The sequence below is a fragment of the Mobula birostris genome, chromosome 1 (genome assembly GCF_030028105.1).
Source record: "Mobula birostris isolate sMobBir1 chromosome 1, sMobBir1.hap1, whole genome shotgun sequence".
Lineage (NCBI taxonomy): Eukaryota > Metazoa > Chordata > Chondrichthyes > Myliobatiformes > Myliobatidae > Mobula > Mobula birostris.
The window spans coordinates 80,325,921-80,338,099 of NC_092370.1; the positions used below are offsets into that span (position 1 = coordinate 80,325,921).

General features: G+C 40.1%; 1 protein-coding gene across 1 annotated transcript in view; it reads left to right on the top strand.

Annotated features, from left to right (window-relative positions):
- Positions 1 to 12,179, top strand: part of mtdha (metadherin a) — a 79,567-nt gene that overhangs the window by 23,708 nt on the left and 43,680 nt on the right. The window contains exons 3-5 of the mRNA XM_072257941.1: positions 416 to 506; positions 5,992 to 6,183; positions 7,059 to 7,313. Coding sequence (XP_072114042.1) covers positions 416 to 506; positions 5,992 to 6,183; positions 7,059 to 7,313 — 538 coding nt within the window. The remainder of the gene's footprint in view (positions 1 to 415; positions 507 to 5,991; positions 6,184 to 7,058; positions 7,314 to 12,179) is intronic.

Genomic DNA, 12,179 nt, shown 5'->3' on the forward strand with positions numbered 1-12,179 from the left:
TTGATCATCATTGCCTATCATCCTTTTCATGGATGTGTTTTTCTTGAACCAGTATTAACACACCCCTGCCCCCCACCACCACTACCTCTTGTTTTAATCCCTAGAAGTAGGAACTCACTTCTGTAGCAAAGCTTTTGGCCATGTCCTGATGCTTCCCTATACTTTGATGTCTTTTTTTATTTGATATTATTCCTGTTAAATGTGTTACATTAAAGGCATTGTAATGTAAATACAATTTGTTGAACTGATATGGGTACAGTGAAGAGCAGTGTAAGGTGGTAGTGGGTTACATGGTCCAAAGCTCTTGTGTGGGTGTTTTTCAGATTTGTAAACTTTATTGTTCATTGACTGGCTGTTAAGACTGATGACCTGCTGTTATCTGCAGCTCCTTAATAATCTGGATACTTTTCTTTAGGCAAAGAAAAACAAGAAGAAACCAAAGTCAGAGGTGAAATTGCTGCAGGATGAGCTCCAAAATCGGGCAGAATGTAGAGAAACTGATGAAGGTGAGTTTTGCTAACCAGTGACTATGTTCATTCAGTTCAATACTCATAAATGTTATATAGTCCAGTAGTTTGTAAGTATGTAAGTGATAGTGCAGAGGCTTTTACATTTCTGTTCTAAGTAGGGTTAGTTTGAACTGAAACAAGTTGGCTGTACTGAATGGTAACTTGGTGGTTAAGTTGATGAACTATTGTGCTAAAAGTATGAATTTGTATCTCACCACACTGGGAGAGTTAGTTAAATATCACTACTTTTTTAAAAAAAAAAAAAGAAAAAAAAAAAATCTGGATTAGATTATTTAGATTATGAAGACACGCAGTCCTCTTTTAATGTCATTTAGTAATGCATGCATTAAGAAATGATACAATATTTCCTCCGGTGTGATATCACAAAACACAGGACAGACCAAGGCTGAAAAAACTAACAAAACCACATAATTATAACATACAGTTACAACAGTGCAACAATACCGTAACTTGATGAAGAATAGTCCATGAGCACAGTAAAAAGTTCAAAGTCTCTCAAATGTCCCACGTCTCATGCAGACGGGAGAAGGAAGAAAAACTCTCCCTGCCATGCCCGGCTACAGTCCGACTCTTGAGTCGTCCGAAAACTTCAAGCCTCCGATCAGCTCTCCGACACGGAGTACTGAGGACCATCTCTATCAGAACGATTCAACCTCAGTCTCGGTTGCCAACAGCAGGCAAAGTCGGGGATTTTGAGGCCTTCCCTCCGGAAGATTCTCGATTGCGCAGTAACAATAGCAGCGAAACTGCGTTCCAGAAATTTCTCCAGATGTTCCTCTGTGCTTTCACGTCTGTCTCCATCAAATCAGAATTGTCCAGGGCCCCCATTTAACAGATACGATATCATTGTATCCTTCATGATATTGGATACGATATCATGGCCCTTCAGTGAATAAAATCTCAAAATTGGACCAAGCGGAATGATAAATCCAACATCTGTTCTTTTCATCCAGGAGCAGGAAACCAGTCATTTTGGATGAAAGCCAAATAGTTTTTGATTCCTGTAACCTAATTTACTTATGGAGTTTTACCTGAATGTGTAGAACTTCCTTATTTGGATGGATTACAAACAAATGCATTGACTAAATCTTGGACGGTGCTTGCAGATGTGAGAACATTACTGTTTTCATGTTAAATTTAATGCTGAAAAATGTAAAATGTTACACTTTGGTAGGAAGAATGAGAAGAGGCAGTATAAACTCACAGTTTCAAAATGAATTCTGTAATGTGGAGAAGTCTGGTGTAATTTTTACATGAAATGTTGAAAGTGATAGGGCCAGTTAGAAAGTGTTCAATGCAGTTTCTGGAATCTTGGGGTTTATGAATAGAGGTATAGAATTATATAGTGTGGAAACAGGCCCTTCACTCAGCATACCCATGCTGAACAAGTTACCTATCCAAACTAGTCCCCTTTGCCTGTGTTTAGCCCAAATCCCTTTAGACATTTCCTGTCCACATCTGGTCAAAATGTCTTTTGCAAATTGTAAGTGTATTGGCCTCTGCAGCACCTGCCGGTGGCTCCTTCCATGTACCTATCACCCTGTGTGTACAAAAACTTGCTCCTCATGTACCTTTGAAATCATTCCTCTATTGACTTTAACTCTATATATTGTAGTTTTTGTCTTCCCTGTCCTGGGGAAAAAGACTGGCCAGTCAGCTTATCCCATTCAGCTATAAAGTCACTACAGTGGCTATAATAGGTACATTTTGTCAGAAAAATTTATACAATATATATCCTGAAATTCTTTTTTCTTCGCAAACATCCACCAAAACAGAGGAATGCCGCAAAGAATTAATGACTGTTAAATGTTAGCTTGTGTTTTTTATTATGTGCATTGGATTCTCCATATCAGGCAGTAAAGCAATCATTCAACATGCTGGATGGCACCATGATATGTGAGCATTGTCAATAACATACTGAATCTCCTCACACCCCGAATAAAGCATAGCTGCTGGTATGTCTTTGTGATTGTGTCAATATGTTGAGCCCAGGATTGATCCTCCAAAATGTTGTCCCACTGCAGACCTCTCTGAGGATTGGTTTGTGCTCTCAACTTCCCCTTCCTGAGATCCACAAATCCTTGGTCTTACTGATGTTGAGTCCAAGGTCTCACGTTGAATCCTCGGTCTTCGCCTTCCTGAGATCCACAAATCCTTGGTCTTACTGACGTTGAGTACAAGGTCAGAATCAGAATCAGGTTTATTATCACAGGAATGTGACGTGAAATTTGTTAATTTAGCAGCAGCAGTTCAATGCAGTACATAAGCTAGCAGAGAGAAAAAAAAATAATAATAAATAAGTAAATCAATTACAGTATACATATATTGGATAGATTAAAAAAAACATGCAAAAAAAACAAATACTGTATATTTTTTTTAAAAAGTGAGGTAGTATCTAAGGATTCAATGTCCATTTACAAATCAGATAGCAAAGGGGAAGAAGCTGTTCCTGAATTGCTGAGTGTGTGCCTTCAGGCTTCTGTACCTCCTACCTGATGGTAACAGTGAGAAAAGGGCATGCCCTGGGTGTTGGATGTCCTTAATAATGGATGCTACCTTTCTGAGACACCGCTCCCTGAAGATGTCCTGGGTACTTTGTAGGCTAATACCCAAGATGGAGCTGAATAGATTTACAACCTACTGCAGCTTCTTTCGGACCTCCCCACCGCAAACCAGAGAGTGATGCAGCCTGTCAGAGTGCTCTCCACAGTACATCTACAGAGGTTGAGTGTATTTGTTGACAGGCCAAATCTCTTCAAACTCCTAATGAAATATAGCCACTGTCTTGCCTTCTTTATAACTACATCAATATGTTGAGACCAGGTTAGATCCGCAGAGATCCTGACACCCAGGAATTTGAAACTGTTTACTCTCTCCACTTCTTATCCGTCTATGAGGATTGGTATGTGTTCCTTCGTCTTATCCTTCCTGAAGTCCACAATCAGCTCTTTCGTCTTACTGACATTGAGTGCCAGGTTGTTGCTGTGGCACCACTCCACTAGTTGGCATATCTCACTCTTGTACGCCCTGTCGTCACCACCTGACATTCTACCGAAAATGGTATCATCAGCAAATTTACAGATGGTATTTGAGCTATACCTAGCCACATAGATACGTGTATATAGAGTAGAGCAGTGGGCTAAGCACACACCCCTGAGGTTCGCCAGTGTTGATCATCAGTAAGGAGGATATGTTATCACCATTCCGCAAAAATTGTCTTCCGGTTGGAAGTCGAGGATCCAGTTGCAGAGGGAGGTACAGAGGCCCAGGTTCTGCAACTTCTCAAACAGGATTGTGGGAATGATGGCATTAAATGCTGAGCTATAGTCGATGAACAGCATCCTGACATAGGTGTTTGTGTTGTACAGGTGCTCTAAAGCCTTGTGAAGAGTCATTGAGATTGTGTCTGCCTTTGACCTATTGTGGCGATAGGCAAATTGCAATTGGTCCAGGTGCTTTCTGAGGCAGGAGTTCAGTCTAGTCATGACCAACCTCTCCAAAGCACTTCTTCATTGTAGATGTGAGTGCTACCGGGCGATAGTCATTAAGGCAGCTCACATTATTCTTCTTGGGCACTGGTATAATTTGTTGCCTTTTTGAAGCAGGTGGGAACTTCTGCCCGTAGCAGTGAGAGGTTGAAAATGTTCTTGAATACTCCTGCTAGTTGGTTGGCACAGGTTTTTAGAGCCTTACCAGGTCCTCTATCTGGTCCTTCTGCCTTGCGAGGGTTCACTCTCTTTAGAGACAGCCTAACATCAGCCTCTGAGACAGAGATCACAGGGTCATCAGGTGCAGCAGGGATCTTCACAGCTCTAGTTGTGTTCTCCCTTTCAAAGTGGGCATAGAAGGCATTGAGTTCCATCTGGTAGTGAAGCATCGCTGCCTTCATACTATTGGGTTTCACTTTGTAGGGAGTAATATCTTGCAAACTCTGCCAGAGTTGCCATGCATCCGATGATGTTGGAGGCGACATCCGAAATTGTCTCCTCTTCCTTGAAATAGCCCTCCGCAAATCATACCTGGTTTTCTGGTATAGGCCTGGGTCACCAGACTTGAATGCCACAGATCTAGCCTTCAGCAGACGATGTACCTCCTGGTTCTTTCACCACTTTTGGTTTGGGAATGTACAGTAAGTCTTTGTGGGCACACACTCATTAACACAGGGTTTAATGAAGTCAGTAACAAGCATGCAAGGAAATGAATCTCAAGGTAGCATAAGGTAATCTATACATCTGATAATAAATTTTACTTTCCCTTCGGGAAAGGGGAGGAGTGGAGAGAACCAAGGATAATGTCTGCCAAAAGAGCTCAATTGAGATGAAAGGCAGTGGTGCTCGCTGAGTGGTGAAACCTTACTAATTGCAGCTGAACTGTCTGGAGGAAGTGTGGATTGAGGAAGATGAATAAAGACAAGGAAGTACAAGTTGGCTGGAACTGCAATGCAAAGCACTTCAGTTGCTGAGAGCCAAATAAGAGACCACAGAGCACAACACTGCTGGAAGATGTCAGTAGGTGAAGTATCATCTGGAGTCAGAGACAGCCGACAGTTCAGGTCAAGACCCTCTAAGACTGCAGGGTACATCCAGATCATGTAATTCGTATTCAGCAGCACATGCAAGTCTCATCCTGGCTCTAAGATCAGAGCGGTACAATCAGGAGGTTGCTCACCGAGAATGGATTTTCATGACAATAAACACCTGATGCGGCAACATTCATGCAACCCAATAAGTAGAGAGCAATGTGTTGGATGATCAGTTGAATGGTCTCCTTGTATAAGAGATGGACTCTTGAGTTCACAATCTACCTCGTTATGGCCTTATTATCTGCCTGCACTGCACTTTCTCTGTAACTGTAACACTTCAGTCTGCATTCTGCTATCATTTTCACTTGTACTTCCAATAGAGGGAGTGTCTTGGACCAGAATTCAGCTTCAGGATACATGGATGTCCCTTTTGAACAAAGATGAGGGGGAACTTCTTTAGTGAGAGTGTGTGAATTTCAATTCATTGCTACATACTGTACGGCTGTATTTAACGTGGAGTTTGATAGGTTCTTGATTTAGTAAGGTTGTCAAAGATTATGGGGAGAAGGAAAAATAAATCAGACATAAATGGCAGAGCAGACTTGATGGGCTGAATGGTCTCATTCTACTTAAGTGTCTTATGGTCTTGTTGCCTCACTGAACTGTTGAAGTGAAATGATCTGTATAGTTGGCATGCTAAACAAAGATTTTGCATGTGACAGTAATAAGCCAACTTACTAAATTTAAGGCCCATGAGATTTTGAGGATGTGAGCTGGCCAGGAGTGAACCAGCTCTGTACAATTAGATTGACTACCCTGCCTTTTTGGCTTTGTTTTTTTTAATCTTTGATTGTTCATCCCACTACACTTGGGTAGGCGGGGCAGGGGGGTGAGAGAATATGTATATTTATTATGGGGTTTACTTTGGTTGATTTATAGGTGCATGGGAAACCAAAATCAGTAGCCGGGAAAAGCGACAACAACGCAGACGCGATAAAGGAATAAGTGATCCTCCTTCGTCCATGGATTCCAGTCTTCCAGCAGGTGGTTCTGAAGGATCTTCTGCTCAGCAGCACCCACAAGCCTCATCCGGGCTTGGGCCACGGAAGGCCAAAGCAGTTGAAGCATCAGGTTGGTTATTAGTGCAAGGTCAACTAAACAGTGATTTGATGTAGGAAATAGTATGCAATCCAGTATGAGGTGAGATAGATATGCTGAATGATTCAGTGCTCTGAGGTGCAAAAATGTAATGAAGTGGCATGCTGCTTCCATTAAGCAGTGTTTGTGTAAATTCTCATCTCTAGATGTATTCTGAATACTAATTATTGAACTTCCATAGTTTTTAATCAATTTTATTCTAGGTATAGTTTAGTGTACTGCAGAAGATGATTTGAAGGAGGGGTGGTGTATTGAGTCATAGAATACTATAGCACAGAAGCGGGTCCTTCAGCCCATCTTGTTTATGCTAATCTGATCTTCTGCCTAGTTTCATCTACCTATGCACATACCATATCATTTAAAACCTTTGTCATCCATGTACCTATTAAAACTTCTCATAGAATCACATTTACCATTTCTGTTGGCAGTTCATTCCACATTCGCACCACCTTCTGTGTGGAAAAAGTTCTCCTTTGGATTCCCCTTGAATATTTCACCCTTCACCCTAAATCTCTGACCCCTCATGTCACCCATCCTGAGGAGAAAAATGTGCATGCATTTGTCCTATCTTTTCCCCTCGTAATTTTGTATACCTTTGTAGATGAAGCAATCAAAAATTTGGTTGGAGTCCTCTGTATTTACCCCTAAGGGCAAAATGGGCAACTTTTACAGATGGGATTAATTACTTGGATTATTACTGGATTTGTATATGACCACAACTATCATAATTTTTGTTATCAATGAACCTCAATGTAGCCTTCTGTTGTAAAACACATCTTAATGTCTTGGAAATTAGTGATTTGTTATTTTGTTTTAATAAGGCTTAATAAGTGTCTTTTTCTTCAAAGTTGCCCCTGGGTGGGGTGAACAGCAAGCAGTGAATGGAGGAAGTTGGTGTGATATTCCTGTGAAACTGCCTGCTCAGATTAATGCAACCAAGGAAGACAAATGGCAGCAAATTCCTGTCCTGCCCAATGCAAAACGAAGCCCAGATCAGCCTGCTTGGGGTCAGGAGCGTGGTGATACCAGTGCAGGGGCTAAAGAATGGACTGTGCCATTAGTCGATGAGACTTGGAGTGAGCATGCTCTTTTCCCCAGCATTGGTGAGTGTTCTTCTGTTTTTGAATCTGGGCCTTTGAATTTACAATTGATCAAATGAGAGAAGGAGGTTATTTAGTTTAATATGAAATTACTTTCATTTTAAACTAAAGTTAAAATTACCTTTCGAGGTAATTTGACAAAAATCTTTCCAAATTTTTTTTTCATTGTTGTAATGTAGGAGTAATGACAGTTGTTTTGTACACAGCAAGTTCCAGGATCTTGGCTCCATTGGCCTTATCATATAGTCTCTAACTGATGGAGCTCAATTTGATTAACCTCCAGACAGTTCAGCAGGTAAATACTTACAAGGCAAAAGATCTGTCCTGGCACAGAAACTGTCTCTTCAGCCTACTGCGGCACATTGATTCTCAAGCACCCATTTGCACTAATCCTACACTAATACCAGTACATTCCCATCACTCTCATAAACACTGCAGGCAATTTACAGTGGAGAGTTAATTTGCTCTATCTGAGATGCAGAAGAAAACCTGAGCATCTAGGGCAATGTCGCTGAGAGACTGCAGATTCCAAACAGATGGCACCAGAGGTCAGAATTGGATCCCTGGAGCAGCGGAAATGAGCAGTTTCAAGTTTCTGCCTGTCAACATTTCTGAACATCTACCCTGGGCTGGACATATTGATACAATTGCAAAGAAGGCACAACACTGCCTATATTTCATTAGGAGTTTGAGGATACTTTGGTATGTCACCAAAGACTGGCAAATTTCTACAGATGTATCCTGGAGAACTTTCTAACTAGTTGCATAACCATCTGGTATGGAGGGGCCATTGCACAGGATCAGAAAAGGCTGCAGAAAGTTGCAAACTCATTCAAGCTTGACTATGGGCACTAGCCTCCCCAGCATTGAGGACATCTTAAAAATGTGATGCCTCAAAAAGATGGCATCGGTTATTAAGGATCCCCATCACCCAGGACATGCCCTCTTCTCATTAACATCAAGAAGGTGGTACAGGAGCGTGAAGCCACAGTTAACGTTTTAAGATAGCTGCTTCTCCTCCACTATCAGATTTCTGAATGGACAATGTACACTAACTGACCTTTTTTTGCTTTCTTTTTGCACGACTTAATTTATTTTTTTATAAATACTGTGGGTTCCGGTTAATTGGGACATATCAGGACCAGTAATTGAAGTGGCTGTCCCAATTTGCCAGAGTTTCATGGAAATGGTTAAAGAGATATAAGACAAACTAAGTAACAAATTATGTATTTAAATGAAGTACAGAATAAATTAGAATACCACCAAAACTACTACAATACTACAAAACTGTATTAGTTCCTAATAGTTATCAGTGCAGGAATTCAATGTACATTGACGTGTTCTTTTGAATGACTATATAAAAGAAAATCAGCACGGACACCTAGTGCAGATAATCAGCTGCTTTCATATAATGTTTTTGATGAATATTTGTTTTCATTGTAATATTCAAGATGATTGTCCATTCTTCCAAATTCTTCGTAGGTCCTAACTTGAAGTAGTGAAATAGTTTCATTTTCACTCCTGGACATTTCTGGCATTTCGAAGCTCGAAATTGCAGTGAAGTTCTGAATTGGCTTACTGTTCATTACTCATCAATTACCAGTGACAAAAATTACTGGTTTTTGAAAACAAATACACACAAATGACATTATTTTAAAAATCTTTTGCTCTAAGAATGGTGTAGTATCTAATGCCCACAGCAAGTGCACGCGACTGACAGGGATTAGAAACTGTTCGCCTGCCCCAGTTAAGCAGCATAGTGTCCCAAATAAACAAAAGGAATCCCAGCTATTTTCTGGATTTGATTTTGTTCTTTAAGAGTTGTCCCAAATAAGCAGCTGCCCTGATTAACCAATGGCCCAATTAACCAGAGCACTGTATTTCTTAGTTTATAGATTTTATTATTATGTACTGTAATGTACTACCGGTGCAAAACAGCAAATTTCACGACAAAACCAGTGATATTAAACCTGATATTAAATCTGATTCTGAGCTATGAAGTAGCAACTCTACCTCATCTGGCATAGTATTTGGCTAATTACTGAATGTTCTTTTAGCTAATGACAGGAACTAGATTTTGCTGTTGAATGCTCTCTATGTACAGTTAAAAGAAAAAGCTTGTGTGCAACTACCTGGTTTTCTGCATTATTGTTGAGTGCCATCGAGTTGCCAATAGTGTACTTTTCCATAGGGATTTCATGTCAAGATACAGAAGTGGATTACCTGGCCTTTCTTCCACACAGGTATTGCTGCTTCCCTGGTTGGGATTCAGCCGAATTTGAACTCTGGACCATCCGTCTGTGCCCAGTGCTGATTCTACTTCACCACTGTGTGGCCCATATTAATTTTCTGCATGAATTACTCAAATATCTTCATCAAAGTCACAATAATAGACAAAAACAGCCTGCCTAAACTCAACTCTCAAAAATTGTTCTTCTCATCAATACCGAGTCCACCATTTAAACAATCAGTCTAGGTTCAAAAAAGTGTGTGAACCTCTGGGGTAGTGCCTTCTACAAAAGCTGTTTAGAGTCAGTCAGGTGTTCCAATCAATGAGATGAGATTGGAGGTGTGGGTTGTAGAGGTGCACTGACCCTATTTTTTAAAAAAAAAATATACGAAATCAGTTTACTGACAGGGTCTGCTCTTCTCAAGAAAGATCAGTTTATGTGCACCATGCTTCAATCAAATCAACTTTCAGAGGACCTTGGAAGAAGAATTGGAGAGATACATGAAGCTGAGAAAGGCTACAAAAGCATTTCTAAAGACCTGATTATTCATCAGTCCACAGTAAGAGAAATTGTCTACAAATGGAGGAAATTCAGTACTGTTGCTACTCTCCCTAGGAGTGGGCAGCCTGCAAAGATCACACCAAGAGCACAATGTGCAATGCTGAAGGAGGTGAAAGAGCACATGAGTAACAGCAAAAGACTTGCAGAAATCTCTAGAACTTGCTAAAATCTTTGTTCATGTATCCACTATAAGAAAAACATTGAACAAGAATGGTGTCATGGAAGGACACCACTGCTCCAAAAAAAAAATTGTGTCACGTCTCAAGTTTGCAAAAGGCCACCTGGATGTTCCGCAATGCTTCTGGGACAATATTCTGTGGACAGATGAGACAAAAGTTGAACTTTTTGGCAGAAGTGTACACCGCTATATTTGGAGGAAAAAGGGCATTGCACATCAACACCAAAACCTCTTCCCAACTGTGAAGCATGGCGGAAGGAGCATCATGGTTTGGGACTGCTTTGCTGCCTCAGGGCCTGGAGTACTTGCAATCGTTGAGGGAACAATGAATTCAAAATTGTATGAAGACATTTTACAGGAGAACGTCAGGGTAGTGGTCCATCCCCTGAAATTTAGTAGATGTTGGATGATGCACAAGACAATGATCCGAAATCAACAATAGAATGGTTTAAAAAGCAAATTTGTGTTTTGGAATGGTCAAGTCGGAGTCCAGATCTTAACCCAATTGAGACGCTGTAGCGTGAACTGAAGAGGGCTGGCTGTTTATGCAGGTATCCCAGAAATATGGAGGAATGGTCTAAGATTCGCTGTTGTGCAAGTCTGATCAGCAGCTACAGGAAGTGTTTGGTGGAAGTTGTTGCTGCTAAAGAAGGTTCTTCCAGTTATTCAATACAAGAGTTTACGTACTTTTTCCAGCCTGGACTGTGAATGATAAACAACGTGTTCAATGAAGATGTGAAAAGAATGATTTTTTTGTGAGTTATTATTTTAGGCAGACTGTGTTTGTCTATTACTGTGATTTACATGAAGATCAGACCACATTTTATAAGTAATTAATGCAGAAAACCAGGTAATTGCAAAAGTTCACAAACTTTTATTTGCAACTGTATTGTGGAATGAAGAGGAATGAGATCAGCTTCTGTGGTGACATCTACTAGTGAGTTTTTTTTAAAAAAAAAGGCTTGTGGTCTGCTGTCATACTATTAAAATAGCCACTACATTACACACTGGAGCTACTCGAGTTGATACACATTCAGATATTTAATATTCATTTGCTTCTCTGATTTACAAAGGAAAGCACTCCAAGATCAGCTGGATTTAATTTGTCTAATTGTATGGATCTTTCCATTTTTATGGAAAATCTATTAATTATTAGTTTTCTTATTTGGAATATGGCCAAAATAATTCACCTTTAAATAATGAGCAGAATAATTAATAGAAAAGTCTTTAAACAATAGAATAAATTAGTCACAATTGTTGCACTGAAATAAAACACCTCTAAGAACAAAATGCTACTGATGGAGGAACTCAGCAGATCAGGCAGCACCTGATGAGGTAATTATTGTTTCTGGGATAATGTCCATTTCCTCCCACAGTTACTGCCTTGCCTACTGAGCTCCTCCTGTAGTTTGCTTGTTATTGCTCCAGGATCTGCAATCTAGGGTCTATACTTCCAGTAATTCTAGCTAGTTTTCTTGCTGGTCCAAAAAAGAATCCTGTCACATTCAATAGTTGTGAAATTTCAAAAGAGAGAAAGTCCATAGATTTTAGGATTTTGACCTTTCACTATCTTGCTGCTGGCCATTTGCTGAAAGTACATTTGTGTTAATTATGCTTTTACATTTTATGTATAAGCGTACTGTGGGGCAGCATTGAAAATGCAAGATATAATAGAATTATATTGGTCATTCCTCCGTGTGTGTGCCTTTGATTTCAGATCATTGACACACAATTATAAATACGCCTTTAAGCAGATCTTCATTCATCAAACATTGGGTTCCTTGAGCTGGAAAAAGTGTTGGAAGGAAGCAGCTGTTTGAGTTTTTTTTCTTCCACTGATTAAATGAAGGTGACCTTGTGATTTGATATTTCCAAGTCTGGTACAAAACCAAGTTAGCA